Here is a 25,498-nt window from a genome sequence, read left to right as displayed (position 1 = left end):
GGTGAGGGCCAAACACAAGAATAGGACATGATGTCCACATGCTGTGACAAACTAGGTCAAAGGAAATAAGAGTGAAGTTAACAGATGACAAGCTTGGGCTGGCTGTAAGGCCACTCTTTGTAAACATGTGTGACAGAGACAGGTCATGCTCTTTATAGGCGAAATCAAAAATATGTGAGAAGGGTACGCTCGTTTATTTATCGTCTTAGTGTATTTGCCTTCTCAGGACTCAACTCTCACTGCTGAGAGCATCCTTTAGCTTCAGTGATTTTACTAGTGCTCAATTCTAATCACCCTAGTTGAAAAGAGTGTTTATTTCTCTGCACGTAAAACAATGATCGATCACCTGTGCATTTTATAGATAATCGGGATACTTTCATTGGGAGTCTCACTTTTGTAAAGTGTGATTTCCTTTCTTGAGTGGTCCCAGTTACAGTAGATACTTTGATATTTTGAGAGTGGGAGCCTGGTGAAGAAAAAATGTAAGAAATGTTACACCTACAGTAACAATGCCTTATTCTGGAAGAAGTACCGCCCATGATAAGTTATATCTCCACCCCCAAACTGGTGTGGTACTACTGCTGGTAACCCAGGCAGAAAATTCTTTGTGCTTTTTAGCAGTAATATTTTTCCCACTGTTAGTAAATATTTATCCCGGATATAAAAAAGAAGAGAAATCCTACTGGCCAAAAATGTAAGTGTAAATTGAAGTGACAAGAATCATGTAGCAAAATAACATTTGTGTAATTAACTGTGTTTGTAATGCTCATTACCTTCCTATACGCCAGGAGGGCAGATCATTTTAACATTATTGAGAAGTAGCTTTGTGGAAATCTTATTTTCTTGTAATTAAATTGTCTAATTTACCACCATTACGATTCTATCACCAACGCTAATATAGTGGAGTGGTTTTCACCAGCCGGTCATACTTTCCTCTTCTGGAAAAGGAGTTGTACCGATGACATTTTCCATTTATCACCTTGTCAATGTTGAATGAGGAACAATGGTGAATGCTTTCATAATAAAGATCATAGTGTTCTATTTCATTTAGTTGTGACCTAACTGTAAGTACTCCGACCTTAAGTCGTCAGGACATTGACTGCTATGAAATGTCTGATTGACTGACCCAGCTTAACAGATTCTAACAAATTACTACCATAATTATCTGCAATGTAAATAACTACAGTGCGTTCAACTGTTGAATACCACATTACCACAAGCAGAGCAAATGTTTTTGCCTAAGATAAGAAAAATTATCCTGAAAAAAGCAAGCCTACCTAATGTAACTTTATACTTGTGCAGCTTTCTGCATTACATAGTTTTCCAGATGGTGTGGAGTGCGCTTTTACAGTCTAAAATAATTGAGTTTAGGCAGGGGACGTCTATACATTTGACTGTACAAATCATGGCGTATTGTGCATATGCCTTAAATAGTTTATTTGCATTGTTTTCATTTATAGCTGGAATGCTGCTTTGCTATGACTTGCCGATTCAAACCGACAAAGATGGCAGACCAATTAATCGATTTCTGGCCAGCAGGGGGCGAAGTTATCAGCAGATGTTGACAGCTCTTATCCATGAGGTTAGTACTTCTGTCAGTTAGTTTTGCCTTCATTTTAATATAGAATTGTTGGCTTTAATTTCCATTTTGTGCTGTTGCCTAGTGACATTCAACTGCCTGATGGCCCCTAAACAAATATATGTTACATGGAGATTCAATGGCTACTTTGAGGTCTTTTACAGTTATCTGTGAATATTCAATTAGATGGAAGGAGTAAATCCAAAACAAAAAAGGCTGAATTATGTGATATAATAATTAAGAAGACAGTTCTGTTTCCTTTTTGATGATAATTGCAAATTTCCATGAGGTTACTTACACGGTGAGCATTTGTTTCTTCTGTCCTCACGTGATATAGATATACATACATATATATATATATATATATGTTCGATGGCATGTGTAGCTGCAGATGCACATGCTGTGCATAGCTTCCGCCATCTAGTGTTGGGCTCGGAGTGTTCAAAGTTGTTTTTCTTCAAAGAAGTCTTTTTTCGAGTCACAGGATCGAATGACTCCTCCTCTCGGTCATAGTGCGCATGGGCACCGACAACTCTTTTGTTAAATTGTTTTCTTTCTGCTGTCGGGTTAGGACGTGTTTCCTTTCGCTCTGAGATTTTCGATTCGGAAACCTTATATAGCTTTCTTTGACCGTCGGTATTGTTTCGATCGTGTTTCCATCTATAGTTGAGCCGATAGTACAGTCGAAATCCAGATTACTCCCTTCTGGGCACGAACGCCCAACTTGGGCCTGTTCAGGCCTACCACGCCAAAGCATGATGGATCGGACTCCATTCCGATTCTGTCCTCACTGCCACGCGAAATTTCCGTACACAGATCAACACGTGGTATGTATTCTCTGTCTCTCTCTCGACCATCGAGAAGAAGACTGTGAAGCCTGTCGGTCGTTCCGGTTGAAGAAAACACTGTGTGACCAGAGAGCCAGAATACTGGAAATGGCGTCCAAGACTACAGAATACATCAACACCGTGGAGGAAGAACAGGCTGAGATGGCAGTTTCCATTCAGGACACCGACTCAGAAGAAGACTCGGAATTGGATAGCCAACCCATCTCTGCAGCTCCGCATGTGAGTACAACTGCCCCTACGCCCAGTACTAAAAGACCATCGAAGACCTTGGGTGCACTACTGCCAGAGAGCCATGGTTCGACCCAAAAGAAAATAATCGGCGACTGACCTTCGAGTTCAGCGCCGAAAAAGGCCACACTGGCTTCGATACTGGAGCAAAGCAAATCTATCAAAAGCTCCACATCCGAGCCGAGCCGACATCCACACTCTTCGGAGTAGAAACAACGATGTCCTGCTTCGGATCCAAAACAACAGGCTGTATTTTCGGAACCGAAAAAATTGCCAACTTCGGAGCCGAAATAATATTCATATAGAGAGGAACAAGGACTTTCGAGCCGATTAAAGCAGAGCTCAAAGACATTTGATGAACAGTCCTCTAAATCACCATAAACATCAGAATATATTTCTGATGGCTGACATTCAACCTATTCTTGAGATCGTGGATGAAAAACAGTCAAGTATTCATATCCACAAAGAGACTGGAAGGATCATTTCTGCACCTCCTCCACAAACAAAAAGAAAGTTGGCTTTTCAGGAACATATTGATTCTGCTCCACCACCAGCAAAGATTTTTAAAAGGAAGGAGAAGCCATTACCTTTGCAAAATTCTCCGCCACAACTTTATTTCTCTCCACCACCAGTTAGCCCACCACGATTGCCTTCACCAACACACTCACACACTTATTCGCATGGTGATACAGCTGATCCCTGGGATCTGTGTGATCCAGATCCCACACCACTAAATGACCCAGACCTTTATCCTTCCAAACCTTTGCCACCAGAGGATACAACAGCATAAACGCATTTCAAGCGCAGCTGCGTACCATGGAGTGCTTATGCATAGTTAGCCTTTAGAAGAGGATTTCCTTTTCAATACACTATCCTCCACGCATTCACGTTACCAATGCCTACCAATGTTGCCTGGCATTATCAGACATGCAGACTAAATATTTAAAGAACCTGTTAAGGCTAGGATTTTAACACCACATATAGATAAAAAATACAAGCCTGCACCTACAGATAAAGCTTACATCACACATCAAGTACCACTAGACTCTGTTGTCGTCAGTGCTGCCAGAAAAAGGGCCAATAGCCAATCGTCAGGGGATACCCCTCCCCCTGACAAAGAAAGCAGGAAGTTTGATGCTTAAGGCAAGCTACATAGGCAGCTAACCAATGGCGCATTGCCAATTCATAAGCCTTGCTAGCAAGATATGATAGGGCACACTGGGACGAAATGCAGGAATTATTACAACACCTGCCGAAAGAACATCAGAAGAGGGCTCAACAAATTGATGAAGAAGGTCAGGCAATAAGCAACAACCAGATAAGGTCTGCTCTTGATGCTGCAGATACAGCAGCTAGGAGCGTAAATACTGCTATAACCATACGCAGACATGCATGGTTAAGATCTTCTGGATTCAAACCAGAAATGCAACAGGCAGTAGTAAATATGCCATTCGACAAGAAACACCTGTTTGGTCCCGAGGTTGACACCACAATCGAGAAACTCAGGAAAGATTCAGACACTGCTAAAGCAATGGGAGCCCTATACACAACACCTCCTTTCGTAAAAAAATAAAATTGTGGAGGATTCAAGCCCCAATCTACAGATGCTTCTACCTCCCAGCCTAACCAGGCTAACAACAATACCAGAGAGGGGGATTTAGAGGCTCTTTTAGAGGCCAACACTTCAGAGCCAGAGGAAAATTCTAGACCTCAAAAAGTGTTACCACTCCAACAAAACAGTGACTTCTTTAGCATACCAGAACCCCACACATCTCCTGTGGGGGGAAGACAACAGCAGTTCCACTCCCAATGGCAAAATATCACCACAGACCAATGGGTACTTTCAATTATCCGCAATAGTTATTGCCCAGAATTAATTTCTATCCCTCCAAACATTCCTCCTTGTTATCACAAGCTGTCCCCAGAACACAACGTTCTGTTACAACGAGAGGTACGATCACTACTACTAAAAGCGGCTATAGAATTAGTTCAAAAATCTCAACACGGAACAGGGGTATACTCCCATACTTCCTTGTTCCCAAAAAGGATGGCACTCTCAGACCCATTCTAGATCTCAGAACCCTAAATCTATCCTGTCAGAACACTTTCACATGGTAACTCTGCAGGACGTCATGTCACTACTACAAAAACAAGATTACATGACTGCATTAGATCTCAAAGCTGTGTATTTTCATATCCCCATACATCCAAGTCACCGAAAATACCTAAGGTTTGTGATAGCAGGAAAGCATTACCAATTCAAAGTTCTACTATTCTGCATAACAACAGCTCCAAGAGTATCCACAACATGTCTAGCAGTAGTAGTAGCTTACCTAAGAAAACAACACATACATGTCTTTCCTTATCTAGACGATTGGCTAATAAAGTCGAGCACTATTATACGGTGTCAGCAACACACTCAATACATGATACAAACCCTTCACATATTAGGGGTCACTGTCAGTTACCAAAAATCTCATCTACAACCAGCACAGTTTCAACCTTACCTAGATGCAATTCTAAATACACAGAAAGCCTTAGCCTGTCGAAATACACAAAGGATACAAGCTTTTCAAAACCTCATAACACAAATGCAGTCAAATCAACATTACCCAGTAAGGTTTATCATGAAATTATTGGGAATGATGGCCCATACAATTTGGAAATGGGCGATTCACAATCATATTTACTAACTAGCAGAATACATCCCAGGAATACACAATCAGCTAGCGGACCTGCTAAGCAGGACACACCAACAGATACACAAATGGGAGATTCACACTCAAATACTTCACCAGTACTTTCAAAGGTGGGGGACACCAGAAATAGACCTTTTTGCAACAAGCGAAAACGCAAAATGCCAAAACTTTGCGTCCAGGCACCCACACCCGATATCCAAGGGCAAGGCTCTGTGGATCAACTGGTCAGGGATATTTGCTTACACCTTTCCCCCTCTCCCACTAATTCCTTTTCTGGTCAACAAACTTCTCCCACCATGATACTGATAGGCCCCACGTGTGCACGACAGCATTGGCACACAACACTCCTAGATCTGTCTGTAGTACCTCACTGCAAACTTCCAAACAGACCCGATTTGTTAACACAAAACAAAGGTCAAATTGGACATCCCAATCCCAGTGCTCTCAAATTAGTGATTTAGCTCCTGAAGTCATAAAATTTGGATAATTGCATCTTCCATTGGAATGTATTGAAGTGCTCAAACAAACGTGCAAACCTAAAATTAGACAATGTTATGCTAACAAGTGGAAACTTTTTGTTTATCACTGTCAATCTAAAAATATTGACCCACTTACAGCATCTATACAAGATATCGTATCATACCTACCTCATTTGCAAAAGGCAAATTTAGCTTTTTCATCTATTAAAATTCATCTTACTGCTATATCAGCATATTCACAAACTATACAACATACCTCTCTCTTTAGAGTTCTAGTTATTAAAGCCTTCATGGAAGGACTAAAACGTATTATTCCACCAAGAACCCCACCAGTTCCTGCTTGGAATCTAAATATTCTGCTCACAAGACTAATGGGGCCACCATTTGAACCCATGCATTCGTATGAGATTCAATTTCTAACTTGGAAAGTTGCTTTCTTAGTAGCAATTACTTCATTAAGAAGAGTTAGTGAAATACAGGCATTCACTCTGGAGGAACCTTTTTTCCAAGTACACAAGCATAAAGTTGTACTTAGAACCAATCCAAAATTCTTACCAAAGGTTGTATCACCTTTTCAAATTAACCAGACAGTGGAATTGCCAGTCTTCTTCCCACAGCCAGATTCAACTGCTGAAAGAGCCCTTCACACTCTTGACCTTAAAAGAGCTCCAATGTATTATGTGGCTAGAACAAAAGAGTTTAGAAAAACTAAACAGCTTTTCGTTGCTTTTCACCAACCACATAAAGGTAATCCTATCTCTAAACAGGGATTAGCGAGATGGATTGTTAAATGTATTCAAACATGTTACAGCAAAGCAAAACGACAACTTTTGGTAACACCTAAAGCTCATTCCACTAGGAAAAAAGGGGCCTCTATGGCATTTTTAGGAAACATACCAATGGCAAACATATGCACAGCTGCCACATGGTCTACACCACATACATTTACAAAGCATTACTGGGTGGATTTATTTTCAAAGCAACAGGCTATGTTGGCCAAGCTGTACTAAGAACATTATTTCAAACAACTTCAACTCCTACAGGCTATCCACCACTTCTTTTGGGAAGAGCAGCTGCTTTTTAGTTTATGCATAGCATGTGTATCTGCAGCTACACATGCCATTGAACGTAAAATGTCACTTACCCAGTGTATATCTGTTTGTGGCATGTAGTGCTGCAGTTTCACATGCACCATCCCTCCTCCCCGGAAGCCTGTAGTCATTGCAGTTCTTATTTTGTACATACGTATATACATTTGCATGGACATCTTATTTACTTATTATTTTATAGCACATTTACATTCTTTCACTCTATCACTCCTTCCTACCCCCTTTTGCGGGAAAACAGTCTAACAAAGGAGTCTATGCCCATGCGCACTATGACCGAGAGGAGGAGTCATTCAAACCCGTGACTCAAAAAAATACTTCTTAGAAGAAAAACAACGTGTAACACTCCGAACCCAACACTAGATGGCGGAAGCTATGCATAGCATGTAAATCTGCAACACTACATGCCACGAACAGATGTACATTGGGTAAGTGACATATTCCATATACACACACAACTGAATGCTCTTCTAAGTAAGAACGCACCAGCACTCACAGCAATTTGTGCAAGTGAAAGTTTAATGGGCTGATTACAACCTACGCATTTCGGACCTTCAGGGACCTTGGTCACGGTTGCAACTTCTCCTTTGCATTTTCCTTCCAATCCAATCCCCAGAGGTCACCACCTCCGCGGGCCTGAATGAAATTTACCATGGGATGGCCGCCCAGCCTCGGAGACCACCACCTCCCCCGGGGCTATTGTGTGTTGGAGGGGGGCCCCCTTCATGGAGCCACTGATGGCCCTAAAGACCGCCATCCCCCACGGCTGGCACCTGCTATGTCCCGGGTGCCCAGCCCCAGGGCATAGCTCTTTGCTGTGACTTGGTGGCAGCTTTGAAGCTTTCAAGCCAAGCCACAGCAAACACTCTGGTCCAATGAAGGGAGAGCTGGCAAACAGATTTCCAGTCTTCAAAACGGAGGTTTCCTCTGTCTGCTTGCCCGCAGAGATGTGGTCAGGCAAACAGAGGAAATAATTGCTTTTCCATGTAGGAAGCTGCATGTGCAGGGAAGGCCTTAAGGCTCCCCTTACGGTCCCCATAGCTGCCAAGGTTTCAGATTACTATGTGTAACATTTTCATAACTTCAGTATAATTGTGAGTGGCATTTCAGTGACTAGGTGAAACGTTCAAGCGAACAAAATCAAGCAAGGAAGAGGAGGGAAACATAAAAATAACAGAAATTGCACCCATTTTAGTAACAATAAACTCTAAGATCTTAAAACCAACAGCGCTTAGGAATGGAAGGTGAGCTCTACAAATCACTTTATAAAAAATAAGGGGCATATTTAGAGCCCCTTCTGTCCCTTATCGCCGCCGTAACGTGATTTTTTTTTTTAACGCTATGGCGGCGCTAACAAGTCCCCCATCCTGCACCATATTTATAAAGTGGCGCAATGCTAGCATTGCACCACTTTGTAAACCATTTCACCACTTTATACCTGAGCCTGGTATAATGTATTCAAGGGGAATGTTCCCCCACAGGGAGGCCCAAAAAATGGCGCAGTGAAATTGACAAGATTTCGCTGCACCATTCTAGCATCATTTTTTAACTCCTGTCCAGGGCAAGCGTTAAAGTGACGCTCGGCTATTTCCTATGGGCCTACCTGAGCTTTGCTGGATTAGCATCAACATTTTTGGCACTAGCCCAGCAAAGCGCCACAATAGCATCAACAAAATGTATGCTGTTTTGCTAATATGCGCCATGGTGCACTGTATTGTGAATACAGCACTACCATGTTGTCGTTAAGGGGGGACGCAGGACTGATTTAAGGAAGCAGGCGCATCAGAGCCAATGTGCCACTTCCTTGTAAATATGCCACTAAGTTCTAAAATGTGGATGATTTTCCACATTGCAGAGTATGTCAGTTTATGGCAATGCGATAAAATATACAGCCTAATGCGCCCATCGATTTAAATTTTACATGCACAGCCAGCTGTGACATACCTACTTGCTACAGCTGGAGCTTTGGAAGAGGGACAGACGTTAACATTATTGTTTCTTCTCACATACTTTATGCTTACAGAACTGAGTGAAGTTATAGCTTAGAAAACATAGACATTTACTGAAAAAAACTAAAGGTTACAGGGACGTTATAGTTAGGAAATATAATTGTTTTAAAAAATCGTAATTCACTAAAAAAGCCAAAGGGCACAGGGACGTTATAGTTTAGTTCTGAATTTACTCGTACAACAGCATAGAAATTCAGCAGTTATAATTAGAGTTCTTTCATGTAACTATAACTTGTGCCCTGAGGTAACTATAACTCACACCGTCGCCATGCACTGCTAATTAACCCAGATGTTGCAGCACTCATGACAACTTCTATAAAATCATTAAAAATGTAAATGAAACATTACCACTCAGATTATTGAAGAAAAGCTGTACATGGCAGGAGCCCAACTATAACTTCCCTGTAACCTTTGGTTTTTTAAGTGCATTTTTTTTTTTTTTATTTCCTAGCTATAATGTTTCTAACCTTTGGTATTTTCAATAAATATATATATATATTCACTGAAATTACACAAAGGTTACATGGAGGTTCTAATTAGGTTCTGAATTTACTCGTACAAAAACCATAGAAATTCAGCAGTTATAGGTACCTCAGCTAACTATAACTGGCGCTCCCATAATGCACTGCTTATCACCTCATATATTACATCACTCATGACATGGTCAGTGACATCACTGATGATATCTCAAATGACATCACTGACGCCATCATCCAGTGACTGCAAGTGTTGTATCGATGTGTGAGTTGGTGGGTGTGTGTGTGTGTGTACGGGTGAATGAGTAGTTGAATAATTTGCTGATTGGGAGACTGAATGGATGTGTAAGTTGCTGCATAGGTGAGCAAGTGACTGTGTGAGCAGCTGCATTAAATTTAGTGATTGGGTCTGTGGGTGGCTGCATGTGTGAGTGATTGGGTGCCAGAGTGGTTGTCTGGGTAAATCAATGGGTATCACTGTATTGGTGAGTGACGTAGTGAGTCACCTACTGTGTGGCTGTAAGTATAACTGAGTGGCTGTGTTAGTAACTGTATGCAAGAGGCAGTGGGTGTATGAGTAGCTGTATCGTAAACTGAGTGGGTAGAGCGTGGATGTGTGAGAACTTGTGTTGGTCAGTGAGTGGCTGTGTGAATGGCTGGATGGGCGACTGAGTTGTTATGTAAGTGCCTGTTCATGTGAGTGAGTTTGTGTGTTGAGAGTTGTACAGTTGAGTGATTGAGTGTGTAAGTGACTGTAATAATGAGTCAGTGACTGTTGGTGACTGTATAGGCGAGTGTGTGCGTGTTTCAGTGTTTCTACAGCTGATTAACTGGATGTGTCACTAGAATAGTGATCTATTAATGTGATGCATGGAGTATTAGTGAGTGTGTCAGTGGATGTATGAGTGGGTGTGTAAGTAACTGAGCCAGATGTAGCAAAGGTTTTTTCCCATTTTGTGTCAATGGGAAAATGTGTTCGTACATATGGCCCTTTGAGTCTGTGAATACCTCAGTTAGTAGTGAGTGGTTGTGTCAGTGGCTGTTTGACTGAAAGAATGTCTGTATATCACTAATGTTGTGCATCTCTGAATAAGTATGTGATTAGGTGTGTGTGTATACAACAGTTTGTATCAACAAATGAGTGGGTGTATGACTGTGTGGATGATGTCATCAGTGATGGCATATGAGATGTCATCAGTGATGTCACTGGCAATGTCATGAGTGATGTAGTATGTGAGGTCATAAGCAGTGCATTACGGGAGCGCCAGTTATAGTTAGCTGAGGTGCCTATGACTGCTGAATTTCTACGGTTTTGTATGAGTAACTTCAGAACCTACCTATAATGTCCATGTAACCTTTGTTTTTTTCAGTGATTGTTATTTTTTTTTTTACGTATATTAATTTTAATTACTATACGTTAATCCAGCAACCGCAGCACTCTGCCTTTGGCCATGCGCTGCGGCGATTGGCCTGAGACCACCCCCTATAAGCATCCAGCCATGCACGTCCTTCATCCATACGCAGAGAAGGTTGCCCACAAGACCTGGCCTGAAGCCAGACCCTGCGGCCAACACTCCCCAACCACCCAAACCCACGCTCTGCACCGCCCTTTTGCTGTGCGCGGCAGGTGTTAGCAGCAGCTTCTCTGGGTGTGAGAATAGATGTGAGAGGGTGTACCTCGGGGTGAGAATGGCTGTCAGATTGTCTGCCTGGGTGTGAGAGTGCGTACATCAGTGTTGTAGTAAGTGCGTCAGTCTATGTGCGGGTCTCTGAGTGGCTGCATGAGGGTGTCAGTTGATCTGTGAGTGGGTGTGTGTGCGTGTGAGAGAGAGAGAGTTTTTTTTGGCTTTAATATCTCATATTTAATATCTCCTATATTTAGAATGAGATATTTTTGTAAGATTTACCCAAAAATGTATTTAATGTATTTACATTAAAAAAAAAAAAGTAATAAAAAAAAAAAACGAGTCCAGCTGGACTCGAACCCCCATAGCTCCTTCACACTGAGCCATGTTTTTTTTATATATATATATATATATATATATATATATATATATATATATATATATATATATATATATATACATACTTTTTTTTTTTAGCCCTTTGTGGGCTTTGTAGTGAAAAAAAAATTTTTTTTAAAAAAGTAGGGACTGCTGCGGGAGCCCATAAGGGTTCTCCCATGGCTCCTACTTTGTAAAAAAAAAAAACATTTAAATAAATGTTTTTAATTTTTATCATAAAGCCCTTCACGGGCTATGTGGGATCGCGAGGGAGCCCTCAAGGGCTCCCCCTGTGTTCCCTTTCTTTTTTTTTTTTTTTAAATAATATCCTTACTGGCTACCTGACACTGCATGAGAAGCCTTCTGCCTTCCTCTGCAGTGCCAGTGCTTCAGCCAGCACAGAGCTGCTTTGACAGCAGCTCCCTGCTTGTTGAAGCATTTCATCTCTGTCCCCTGCACGCATGCAGGGGACAGAAATTAAAGCTTCGGATTTTGACAGCAGGACCTGCTTTAAAGGTCCTGGTGTCAAAACCCAATGTGTTTGCATCCCGTGGGGACCCCGGGACATAGCAGGAGCTGGCCCTGGGGGGTGGTGGTCCCCAGAGCCATCAAAGGGTCCTGAGGGGGGGTCCAGGAGCCATCTCCTGTGCTTTAAAAAAACAAAAAAAAAACAGTACTTGGCATTAGACTAACGAAGCACCGGAGGCCGTGCTTAGTTTTTTTGTGATTTTACGAGCAGATTGGTTGATCCACTGCGTCTCCGCTCGTAAAATCAACAGAAAATGCTTTTTAGGCCTGCAGAGGTCCCACCAGAGCTAAGAGGTCAGGGTGTTCGTACCTTGCCCCCCCCCCCCCCCTTTTTTTTTTTTTTTACTTTTTATTTGGGGACTCAGCTGAAGCAGAGTCTCAAGATGGCTGGCAACACTTCACCAGCTTCTGTTGTTGAAGTGTTATCAGCCAGTCAGATCTCAGCACAAGATCGTTAGGGGTCGCAAATCCTTTGCGTCCCTATATATACAAATTTGGATTTTCTTTAATTTCTCAAAAACTACTGAACAAAATTACATCAAAACAAAAAAGCACTTTTTCTTGACCAGGACCTACCTTCTAAACTTGGTGTCATTCCGTTAAGTAGTTTTTGCGCTATCGCTGTTCAAAGTCCCTATGGATAAAGGAATGTGAAGCGGTGCCAAAGATATAGGCAAGTAAAAAAAAAAAAACGCTTTTTGTATAGAAACATAATCCTATCTATAACTACCCAGTGGTGACCGCAAATAGGTTTTATATATATGTTCAATGTCATGTGTAGCTGGAGATACACATGCTTTGCATAAGTCCGGCAGCTAGTGTTCGGCTCAGAGTGTTACAAGCTGTTTTTCTTTTAAGAATATTTTCGAGTCATGAGATCAAGTGACTCCATCTCTCGGTGATACTGCGCATGGACGTCAAGTCCTTTGTTAGATTGTTTTCTTTCCGCCACCGGGTTCGGACAGGTTTCCTCACGATCCGGTGAATCTCAGTTTGGTATATTCTGAACCTTATTCTACCTTTCTTTTAACGTCATTATAGTATTTGATGGCGTTTTCAGTACTTTGTCAATCTGATTTATATGGTCGGGATCGATTTCACGCCCTTAGGGGCATCCATGCCCTTTTTGGGCCTACTTTGACAAACTTTAGTTGAAGAATGAGAGGCTGATGGCATGGAACGAACTGCATTTGGTTCTGTCCTCTGTGTCACTTCAAGTTTCCTTACACCGACCAACACTTGGTGTGTAATCTGTCTCTGTCTCCGGAACACAGAGAAGAGACCTGCGACGCCTGTAGATCGTTTCGATCGAAGAATACTCTCTGGGACGGAAGATTGCGCCTACTAGAAATGGCCTTCAAGTCAACAGAAGATACACCCGAAATCTCTGGAGAAGAGCATGTGCAGGGAGAAGTAGTACATCGCACAGCCTCATCCATTAGAGACTCTGACTTGGATTGAGACTCAGATGTCAAGAGCCAATCCATCCCACCCGCGCAGTACGGGAGTACATCACGCTCATCTTACCAAACAAAGACTTTTAAAAAGACTCCTGTATTGGTCATCGTCCTCCACTGCCCTCGGGCCATGGTTGGAGCCGTATAATACATTTTGGTGATCAACCTTCGGGTTCACCGACGAAAATACATAAGACCAAAATGCATTTGGCACCAACCGAACAGACAGCATCATATAAACAAACATCATCATCATTAGTCAATGTGAAATGTGAAACTGAAGGCTACCAGCTTTTGAAGATTGCCACTACATCAACGTACAAGGAGAAGTTTTGGATTGTGCGGTACATAGACATTTAGTTGGCAAACAACAGTTCTTGTGTTTTTTGACAGAGGGGCACAGATGTCATGATGTCCTGTGGGACAAACTGTCTGCATGGAGCATTCCTCTGAGACTGCTCTGGGCCAATCATTCAGTGTGCCGGGGAATGTGCGTCCAAGTTATCCTGGGCTGAAATCACCTTTGTAAATGAGGACTAAACAGGAAATCAGTCAGTTTTAACATTTGCAGCTTGTAAGTCAACAAAACTGACAGCTCTCCACCTATATTTGTTTTCACACCCCTACGTATTCTTTAGTACACAATCATACAATTATTGTGGATCACACTGCTACTTATTTGCAAGACTGCATTGTTGTTTTTTGGAATAAGGCTATGAAAAATAACCTGCTGGTACACTGGGAATAACGTGGTGGGCAGGGAAAAAAATATATTTAGGTGTATGGATTGGTGAATACGTAACTCATAAGTCTCATTTAGCATTTTAAAAACCGCCAAATTCTCTGATTTATGCCAAGAGACTGCTGTAAAATGGCTTACACAGCCTAGATATTAGCCCAGTTTTGTCATTTATCCAGGCCAAGTTAATGCCACCTCTTACTTAGAGTTTGGTTGTATTGATTGTAATGCTGGTGATGTAGACAATGCATTTTACTTACTTTAATTATAGACTTGTGCAGGCTAGTGTACCATCTCAAATCGGATTGTAATTTAAACTGCTCTGTTATTAATATTCTTTGGTGTTATACCATTCAATCTACAATGGAAACCATCTTTAGGCAAAGTTTGTGTCAATAATTCCACAGGGATAACTCTTTAAGGAATCCATGGGTATTTTAAGTGAAGGATTTGCTTGCATGTCACTGCATGCAGCATCTTTCAATTGTAAAACCATAGGTAAAACGATCTCGTTTTTAAGTGGCTTTGAGGATTTTAATGTAACGAAATGGACGAAATATGCACATTGCTAGCTCTGTTAAGAAGGTCTTGCATATTATTTATCGAAGCAAATTAGGTAGCAGTTTTTGCAAATTCGTTTTATTTATTACTTTCCTTTCATAGTCAAGGTGTATAATGCAAGGACACTGATGCAGTCAGTGCAAAAACTATCCAGCTCTTATTTATGGATATGTCCTGGCCTGTAAGAGGAGAGCCGCCTTTTGAAACTAAATGGTTGGCAACGTTCTTGAAATTTGCCTTGAGTGGATCTGATTTCAAATTAACTGATTTTACTGTCAAATTTATGGATGCAGCTATTAAGTGTCTTTTTTTCTGCTTAAATGTACTGTGAGATATTAGAACAATGAGAAACGGGCATTTTACTATACTTTCAGCTTCTGTATTTCTTTTAGGGCCTGTTTTCTGATAATTTGTATTATTTTGTTTTAGATGTTGTATTGTATTGCAGTGCTTATATAGAGCTCATTTACCCCTATCTGTGGCACTAAAGCGCAAGGTGTTTTAAGTACGCAACAATAAATACTAACTTGAATCTGAATTTAAACTTAGCCAAAATATGTTAAACAAATGATAATGGAGCTGACGTCACGAGTGAGCGACCACTTCAGAGGAGGTTTCTTATGTTTGTTACTTGAAGGTGCGAAACAATGCACACAGCAAGGTTGTTTAGGGAAACTGCCCCAAAACACTATTTGAAAATCTGGTGCACAAGCACACGCCTCAAAGCATATTTTGGCATACGTTTTGGTTAAATTAGGAAAGCGTGTTATAAATATATCAGGCTCACATTATATATTAGTTTATTCGGTCTAAAATTAGACCATTAAAAAGCATAAAAATGAACCATACATACAGCAAAATACAGAGATCATAACCATCCCGGAAAGGGAAAAGCAATAACAAATAATACACTACTTGTCCGACGGACCGAATGTTAGATTGTACTCCTCGGTTGGTGTCTCCTAGCTTTTTGAATACCATTTACCAGGACAGTTTAAAAAAGAAACAGATAGTGTACCAAATCTTTCCTAATGTAACCTATAAAGACTGTTCTAGAACAAATTATACTTAAAAAGTAGTTCATAATGCTTCATAAAATACTTCAAGCTTGTGAAAATTAAAAGCCAAACATTTAAAAAGGTACCATAGGGTTAGCCTCATGTCTTAAGTAAATTATTCAGGGGAATTTAATCTTACCATTTGCAAAGTGCTATGTACTTAAGATACTATGAATCGGTTTAAGACAAATAGTATACCAAATCAGTACTAATGATACCTATAAAGACTGTTCTAGAGCTAGTTATACATAAAAAATTATTTATGATACTACGTAAAATACTTCGTACTTGTGAAAATTGAGAACCAGGCATTTAAAAGGGTAGCATGGAGTTAGTCTCATGTCTTAAATAAATTGGTCAGGGGAATTAAATCTTACCATTTACAAAGTGCTATATGCTAAGATACTGTGAATCGGTTTAGATAAAAAAAAAAAAATCCGCTAAAAACACAGGCAAGAATAAAATCTGGTATCCTAAATAAATCAACACAGATAATTCTATTTGAATTCCCTAACTGCCTAGAAATCCTCGTCCACTAGCTGTTGGACCTCTCTTCAGCCAGTAGACTAGGGTCTAAAATAATCCTGCTACGAATTGTCCATGCTGCTGACAGGTATTTAGAAACAGAGCTTACTATCAGTGTGGAAGTGTCATATTTACATAGTCTGTAGGCACTTGTTCGGTTTTGTAATAGCAATACCTTACACAATTGAATAATCCACCTTCCTCTAGGACATTTATACAAGGGGCAGAAAAATAGAACATGCTCAGGAGTTTCCTTGCATGAGTGACAGTTTATGCATTTGTCAGACATAGGACTGTTAGTCGGCCAGCGGGACGTAAAGCTGTTAACTGCTAATGTTCCGTACCTGAACTGAAGAAATAAGGCTCGGGCACGTGCCGGTATGGGGAGGTCCAGGAAATTTTCGGGCCGAGGTTCGTGTTTGACCAGCAGAAACTCTGCTGTCAGCCGACCTGGCCCATTACGATGGAAAGACTCCTCATGGATTTTTCCCCAATATCGTTCTTTGATCATCAGTCTGGCATTAGCAGGGATCATCTCAGGATTTTCCCAGTAATGGGTGAAGCCCAACTTAACCCAGGCAGATTACATCTCCCTCAACCAACAAACTTTTTCCCATCCCTGGAATGGTGGTATAAGATCTTTAATTGCTGTTCTGAAGGGATCAAGTTCTTCCGTTTTCCAAAGTCGAACCCAATATAGAAGCGGCCTTAAGCTTGCTGTATCTTTAATGCTATTTATGCCCAGGTCTAATCTTAGGGGAATCATCGGCGTGCCCTTCCCTAACCTAGATATATGTCTGAAAAAGTTGTTTTCTTTGGTTTGGAGAGTATCCAATTGTCTGTGTGAACCCCAGAGTTCCGCTCCGTACAGGGCGGCAGCACGGATTTGGACTTTATAAATTTCGGAGATAGGAATCAGTGGGGGGCTTGTTACAGTATTAGCCTTTCGTTCTAACACTCCGCTTCTTTGTCTGATAATGAGTGCCCCTTTTCTTATGGCTGCATCCCAGCTGCCCTTATCTGATAGTCTAATACCCAGATAATCGTACTCTGTTACCCTCTCCAAAGGGACTGGATCCATCGTTATATTTACTTTCAACTTCTTGTTCGGGGTACTATATATCATAAGTTTGGTTTTCTTGGCATTGATGTCCAGCCCGTAATCTCTGCAAAATGCACAGAACTGGTTAACCAGATTTTGGATTCCCATGGGTGTTTTGGCCAGCAAGATAGTGTCATCCGCATAAAGCAGGCATGGCACTTTATTCCCGGCAAGCTTAGGGGAGTCATTGGTGCAGTTTGCTAGATAGTTAATGCAATTGTTTATATATAGGAGGAAAAGGATAGGGGCTAAGACACAGCCCTGTCTGACTCCTCTTTCGATGGCAACTGGATCTGTTAAATCGCCATCCCTACCACTCCTAATTTGTGCATAGGTATTCTCGTGTAATCGGGCCATAAGTTTCAAAAGACCATTTGGGATGCCCATGTTGGCTAATGTCAGCCATAACTGGTTCCTGGGGACCAGATCAAATGCGGCTCTGAGGTCAATGAAGACCACAAACAGGGTACCCCCTCCTATTTCCACTGTCTTCCATTTGATTATTAGAAATCTTAAGACCTGATCTATGGTACTGACTGCTGGCCTAAACCCTGCTTGCAAATTGGAGATGGCGTTGGTTTCTAGAATCCATTCTTCGAGATGTAGCAGGACTTGCTTTGCAAAAACTTTTTGGAAATTATCAAGTAAGGAGATTGGATGGTAGTTGGCAGGGTCAGAGGGGCTGCCTTTCTTGAAGATAGGAACTATCTCTGCTCCCTTCGAGGAGCTCGGGACAGGCGCTTCTGCAGCTACTGCATTAGAGACCAAGTTCAGGTATGGGGCCCATATATCCGGACTTGTCTTGTACAGGTCACCTGGGATTTTGTCAAGGCCTGGGGCCTTTCCCCATTTCAGTGAAACAATCGCAGCCTTAGTTTCTGCCATGGTGAATTTGATTGGGGAGGTCTCAAGGGTCATAATATGGTTCAATTCCCTGGTAGTAACATCTTTAGGTCCTGAGTATAATCGGCCAAAATGATCTGTCCACACTACAGGGAGTATTGAGGCACCGGGCAAGCGGTTTGGTTCTTCACTAGCATCAGCCACCAGTTTCCAAAATTTCGAGGTATCATTAGCTTTTGCAGACTCCAGAAGGGAAGCCCATCTGAGCTCATCCCATCTCCTGCGGGCTCTACTGAGTTCCTGTTTGTAGTTTTTCCTTGCTTGCCTTATATGCTCTTCTGGCCCCCCTCTTAGAGCTCTCAATAGATTGTGCTGTGCTTCCCTGCATGCGGGCCTAAACCACCCTGCATTACACTTTTTTTTCCCTTTGCTAGCAATCTCTTTAGTGAAAAGATGTTTTAAAGAATTAAATAATAGTGTGTGGGCTGCTATAAGCCCTTCACCATCTTCTGAAAGCAGGGGCATACGCTCCATATGGTCAGCCAACTGGCTATACAAGGATATCATGATACCTGGGTCAGTGCTCACAAATTCCCATTTTACATTTTGTCTATTGTTTGTCAGTGCGAGCTGCTGTTCGTAAATTTTGGGGCAAGGAGCTTCAAGTAGAGGTAATAGGCTCCTAACCGATAAAATCAATGGCTTATGATCGCTTTCCTCGTGTTCTAAAATCTTCATGTCAGCCATGTGACCCCACCACCGAATGTCAAGCAGAATATAATCTATCTGGCTCTTCTGGACTTCACGCCTAAATGTAGGATGAAGGTCAACGTCCGAGCGGGAGCGACCGTTACAGGCCCGAAGACCATGTGCCAGTGTAATGTCCACAACTTGATGTGTTAATCTGTTCATTCTCGGCCTTTTGCTTGACACCAATTGGAGGATGCCCCAATAAGCATCCTCTTCTTTATATAGTTCCTGGGCCAACAGGTAGGGCTCAAAGGTAATATTAAGATCCCCTGTGATAAGAATAAAGTGGGAGGAGGTTTTGCAGGAAAGAAAACTATCCAAAATAGTCAAAGCGTCGGACTCATATTTACTGCCCAGGCTCCTGTTGTAGATGTTAATTATTAGAAGCGGTTTCTCCTTAAGTGATGTTATTGATAAAACCATCAGATTGGGGCAGCCCATATCTACTATTTCAACCTGACATTTGAGGGAGCAGCTAAGCCATATAAGCAGCCCGCCTGAGGGTCTCCCGGAGATCGCCTTGCTTGATGGGACGCAATAGCTTTTGAAACCAATTCTGTACTTGGGCTCCAATGCCCACGTTTCTTGAAAGAGGCATATTTTGTGTTCATCTATAAATTTGCCCCATTCAGGGATGCCCATTTTATTCTCCAGCCCTGCAATGTTCCAACTAAGAACTGTGTCTAAACCATCTATTTTATCTTGGGAAGCTTTGGCCGTGGAGTACCCTCTTGCAGATGAAGTGCCATGGGGAGGTTTGATACCCCTTTCCATCATAGCTAGGCTGGCCTCAGTTAGATTTTCTACTGCATTATCACCCATGGTGTTACTCGCCCCATTTAAATCGGGGCCTGGCATAGTCCGTTCAAATGCCCGGACAGGCGGAATGGACCCGCGGTTGCTGGTACCTGTTAAATCCGGGACTGGGTTGATCTCATAAGCCATGCCCTCCTTACTAGCTCCCCAAGTGCAGGTCTCCATACTCTGGTCACAGAGGAAACAAAAGGGGCTGTTTTCCGTCCTAGAGGGTTCTGACTGGGCTGGTGAAAAGATTAGTATGGAGCCTCTGATGTCTGCAGTAAGAGTCTGATCAGCCTCAGGACTTCCTATTCCTTGTGTTTCAGTAATTTTGGTTGTAAGATGATTCTTATCCCAATTTCTAGATCCTTGAGACTTAGGTGGGCCGTGCGCGGGGCTGATTTTTAGTCAATCAATTTCAGAAAGAGATGGTGAAAGGGAGCTACGTCCTGACTGGGGGGCAGGCTGCATCTGAGAGCTAGTGGAACCTCTAAGTGGCATTCGCGCCCCCTTGGTAGCTGATAAGACTGTATGAGGGTAGAAAGCCTGAAGTCTACACAAAGATACTTCTCCCCCTAAAGGGTTGGATTTGCACACATTTAGAGAGAGCTGCTGGACCAGGGTCACATTTGCAAATAAAGTTCTAGGTTTCAGAGGAAATATACACAGTTGCCTTTTTGAGATTCTCAGGGCTCCTCTGCAAAATGTGTTAGTCTATCTGTCTTAGATCGTAGTTGCACATTACAGCTGTACCAAGGTAGGCCAACTACAAATGCAAATGTTGCAGAACTCAATATAAAAGGGGATCAGCGCCACCTAGCAGCAACGGAGAGGCAGGTGTCAAATAAGATGGCGTTTAAAAAAAATAAAAAAAAACCTTTGCAAACTTCTTTTTCCAGCAACGTGATGTAACCGTGAAAAAGCCTTCCATATTTCAACTTTACCATATTTTGTTACCTTAATGGGTTCGAGCCACAATGCAAGATTCCACTGTTTATGAATGCAAAATAGCCTTTCATGATGTATGAAAGGCATCACAGTCTATTTTTAAGGAATCCCAATTTTTAGCAATTCCCTAAAATTGCGACTCCGAATAGGGAATCGCAAATTGGAAATCGCAAATAGAATTCCTATTTGCGATTTCCTATACACTTATCAAGCATTTAATAAATGCGAACTGGACATTTAGAAAATACAATTACCACCAACCCCAAGTTGGTGGTAATCATGTGCACTTTTAAAAACAAATGCTTTAAAAATGCGTTTTTTAAAGTGCCAGGTGTGCGCTTTACATGTTCACCATTTTTTGTACATTAAAGGGTGCCCTAGGCCCTCAGGCACTCTTGTTTTTGCATTACCTCATTTGCGAATTCTTAATAGAAATTTGCAAATTAGAAAATGCTAAACGATTCGCACCTATGGGCCTTTAGGCTCATAGGAACGAAAGGAGTCTCATGCCCTAATAGCGATTCCATAAAAGCGATTGCAAATTTTTAGAAATTGCTACTAGGGAATCGCTGTTTTGTTATATTCCATTTTCCATTACCTAAATAACAATTTCTTAAAATTCTCTATTTAGGTAATGCAAAATGGGACTTTGATACCTCTGGCCCTAAGTTCTTACAATTACTCTTTGCGTTTGGAGCAGATTTGCAATTTGTATGAGATTCACACATCATCCCATGAGTACTCTTAAATGGCAAAATGGGGTCATACAGTTTTTCTTATAAGTAGCAATTCCGTCTGAGTAATGGAAGTGAAGCTCAGGCCCTGTGCAAAAACCTTTCCCCCTATAGTCTATTAAAGGTGGTAGTGTTCCTTCCCTTTCCCACCTTGAACAGGCAAAGACTTTTTCTTTCACAGGAGTTCATGCACACACTTCCCCAGGATGAGAAACTAGCTGCAGTTGTGAAACACACCCTGTTCCTTCCCTAATTTTTGTGATGCCGGTTGGCGTATAGAAATACGCAACCACCGCCAGTAGATTGAGAGAGTTTATTTTAAGTTGAATGGATACATAAAAGACCCTGCAGCAAATGCCATTAGATGCTCAGCCCTGCTCTGTCAGGCTCATCCGCCCTCCAAGGAACCCTCATAACCCTGACATTTCATGACATCATTGGACAACCCGATAAGTAACTCCACACATCTCCCTCTTTATAAAACAAAAAATGAATGCCTCCCACCGTAAGAAACATAATTGAAAAATAGACCACAATACACCGGCCTCTGCAGCATTTCGCACCGTAATCAAATGCTGCATGTAACAAGCACTGGCAAAGCCAATAGGTCTTTCCTATGCAAGAACTGTCGGCTTTGCCAATGTGTTTTGGCTATGTTGTAGACCTTCATGGCTGCTGGTCAGCATGGCTAAAATTCAGTTGCGCAGAGAAGAGTGAGATGGAATGTCATAGCGTGAAATGGTGAAAAATGGAGTAGTGTTATGGAGTTGAGCTGCAGGGGTTGTTGTGTTCTGGAGTGGCATAGTGTGGAGTCACATAGAGTGGCATATACTGTAGTGGTGTTGAACAGGGTGGACTGGTGTAGAGTGCATTGGCTTAGAATGTTGCAGAGTATAGTGGCGTAGAATGCAGTGGCATTAAATTCAGTGATGTACAGTGCAGCGTTTTAGAATGCAGTGGCGTAGATTAGAGTGGTAGGTAGTTAATTTTATTGCATGATCACTTAAAATCATTGCAGACATACTACAATAAACACTCATAAAGTAAGATAAAATACATCTTGTCATATGCAGTAACAAAATAGTGTCAACTCAGCAAAGGAAGTTCAAATGTAAATGAAGACAATCCTAAGGTCTGGTATCAAATCAATTGGTATAAAATTTCTATAGCTTAGAATGAAAGTGCAGACATCTTAAAATGCTATAATCTTAGCAAAGAAAGTGTAAAACGCCAGAATAAGCTATCCTTAAAGTCTGACGTTGCCTCTGATATTATAAAATTCTATCAGCTTACCGCCCCATATCGCTCCTCAATACGGAGCTTAAGATTTTCTCCACAGTATTGGCCCGGAGACTGAAGAGGGTGCTGCCTGCGTTGGTTCACCAGGATCAGTACGGTTTCATGCCTGCCAGAAGTACCCGACACTGTATCAGGCGCTTGCACGTGGCTCTGGCCCACAGGGCTCTTCTTACCCCTCCACTGGCACTTCTGTTGGTGGACTTTGAAAAGGTATTCGACACGGTAGATTGGTCGTACCTACGCTGTGTCCCTGCGAGGGTGGGGCTCGGGCTGCGGTTCCGTGCTTTAGTGGGCCTCCTTTATTCTACCCTGTCAGCCCAGGTGCAAGTCAACGGGCGGTCTCGGATCAATTCCCCATCCGCAGGGGGACCCGCCAGGGTTGACCCCTCTCCCCCGCTCCTCTTCGGTCTGGCGATGGAGCTGCTGGCAAAACTAATTCCCAGGGTGCTGCAGCTTTTGGGGCTGTTTGCAGAGGCGTCAGGTCTAGTGGTTAATCCTAGTAAATCTTTATTGATCCCGCTCAATCACTCAAGGGATTGTTATGACTGGCAGCACAGCATTCCTATCAAACAAAACAGCTTCCGGTACTTGGCAATCCATATAGCTCTGTTGCTGGAGTTGGCATGGGCTTTGAATGTCAAGCCTCTAGTCAGGCGGATCAGGGAAGACCTCCAAAGATGGAGATCCCTGCTGCTTAATACCCTAGGGCGGATCGCGCTATGTAAGATGATGGTACTCCCCCGGTTCCTTTACTTACTTCAAAACTTCCCCTATCATGTTCCCAGACGGTGGTTCGCCGACATGGACGCAATGGCATGACAGTTTTTGAGACACGGGTCCCGTCCGCGCCTGGCGCTTCGGGTCTGTCAGCGGGATGTCTACGAGGACGGCCTGGGGATGTCCAATCTTCACCTTTATCACTTGGCGATGCACCTACTGGTAATTAACGACTGGCTGGGGGGTGGATGGTCGAACCCTGCCTATCAGCTGGAGCTCCTGACCGTCAGTTTCCCTGACTTGTTCGGGATGCTCTACGGGGCCCCTGTGTCACGTGGGATTCCCGAAGTGACAAGGGTGGTGCTTACAGGATGGATGCCGGCACAGCGAGCGTCTGGGTGGTGGCGTCGGCTTACCCAACAAACCCCACTGTGGCAAGGTGCTTGGCTAAGGGAGGTCTCGCCGCTCCGGGGGTTCCAAAAGTGGGATCTTATTGGAATATCGTCACTTGGCGACATCTGGGCGGGTCACACCCTTCCAGGAACTTCAACAGCAATTCTCGCTCAGCCAGACCCAGTTCCATAAATACTTGCAGCTCCGTCATGCCCTTCAGATGCACCTTCAGGCAGGGTCGGTTCTCCCAGAATTCAGTCCTGTGGAAACCAAGACACTTATGGGACACCTCAGCAAAGGGGGGGGGGGGTGTATCGCGTACATACCGCATGTTGACCACTAATATATTGCAGCCACTTGATAAGCTTCGGGCAAGATGGGAGCACTGGGTGGGTCCGATGACGGAGGAGGACTGGAGAGATGCCCTAATGGCCCGAGACTGTTGACTATGACCTCATGCCTGAGATTGGTGCAGACCTATTTTCTTCATGCAGCGTACCTCTCGCCCAGAAGGCTACACACGGCCGGCCTTAGGCGGCAAGTGGAGTGCCCACGGTGTGCGTGCCTGTCTGCAGACTTTTTTCATATGGTGTGGACATGTCCCGATATCGCTGCCTACTGGCGCGGAGGGTTTTGCGGGAGGAGATAGAGCCCGCCCCCCTACCTGTCCTGCTGGGGGTTCTCGAGGCTCCAACAGGGCGGAGCGCACCTTTGTAGGAATGGCCTATTTGGCGGCCAAAAGGGATATTGCCTCAGGCTGGAGAGCAGAGTCGGCCCCTGGGCTGGCGAAGTGGCGCCACGGGATGGACTGGTGCGCCTCCCTAGAAAAACTGGTTTATGAAGCACAGGGTTGTCCGGCTAAATATGAGCGGGTGTGGGCGAGATGGATGGGATCCTGGGAGGAAGACCTGGGGCGTGATCCCTGGGTGTGAGCGGGGGGAAGCGCACCTAAGACTTTATGGAAATTATATGGGGATTATAAATCCAGTGAAAACGACTTATCTGTGTTGTGCTCAATCGGAGGAGGTGAATTGTGGCCAGTGGTGTTATGCTGTGTTGTCTTTTTGCTCAGCAATAAAATCAATAAAGCTGTTTTATAAAAAAAGAAATCTATAATCTTAGATTAAAAAACAGCGAAGACGCAAAAAGAGATACCTCTTATCCTATGTTATAATACAACAGTGTAATCACAATAATGAAAATGCGGAGGCCGATTGAGACTGTTCTAGCAATCTGATATCAAGTTATTATAAAATTCTGAGTTTTACAATTAGAGTGTGAATGCCATAAAGTGCTATAATCTCAACAATGATAGTGCATTGATCCAAGAGTCTGGTATCTCATCTGTTGTTAAAAATTCTAAAACTTAAACGTGATTGTGCAGATGCTAAAAAAAAAAAAGAGCTATGAACACAGCAATAAGAGTGCAAGCGCCAATGAAATTTATCAGGGCAGTCTAACATCGTAGTTAAACAGAGTGTAAAGTTTGAAAACTGTGGCACAGAATTGTAGAGACTAGGAGTTCAAGTGAAAGTTCCCTGTCTTATGTGCATCACCATGATCTTGGTCAAAGACAGCATAGGTATGAGTGAAATTAGCATGAGTGAATGAGCCACTTC

At 42.7% G+C, this 25,498-nt stretch overlaps 1 protein-coding gene across 1 annotated transcript in view; it reads left to right on the top strand.

Moving 5' to 3' along the window:
• FOCAD (focadhesin) overlaps window positions 1–25,498 on the top strand; it is a 1,081,710-nt gene that overhangs the window by 529,718 nt on the left and 526,494 nt on the right. The window contains exon 21 of the mRNA XM_069239095.1: window positions 1,461–1,582. Coding sequence (XP_069095196.1) covers window positions 1,461–1,582 — 122 coding nt within the window. The remainder of the gene's footprint in view (window positions 1–1,460; window positions 1,583–25,498) is intronic.

The sequence above is a fragment of the Pleurodeles waltl genome, chromosome 1_2, assembly GCF_031143425.1.
Source record: "Pleurodeles waltl isolate 20211129_DDA chromosome 1_2, aPleWal1.hap1.20221129, whole genome shotgun sequence".
Lineage (NCBI taxonomy): Eukaryota > Metazoa > Chordata > Amphibia > Caudata > Salamandridae > Pleurodeles > Pleurodeles waltl.
Note: the sequence above shows the minus strand (reverse complement) of the source record. Positions and strands in the feature narration are given on the sequence as shown.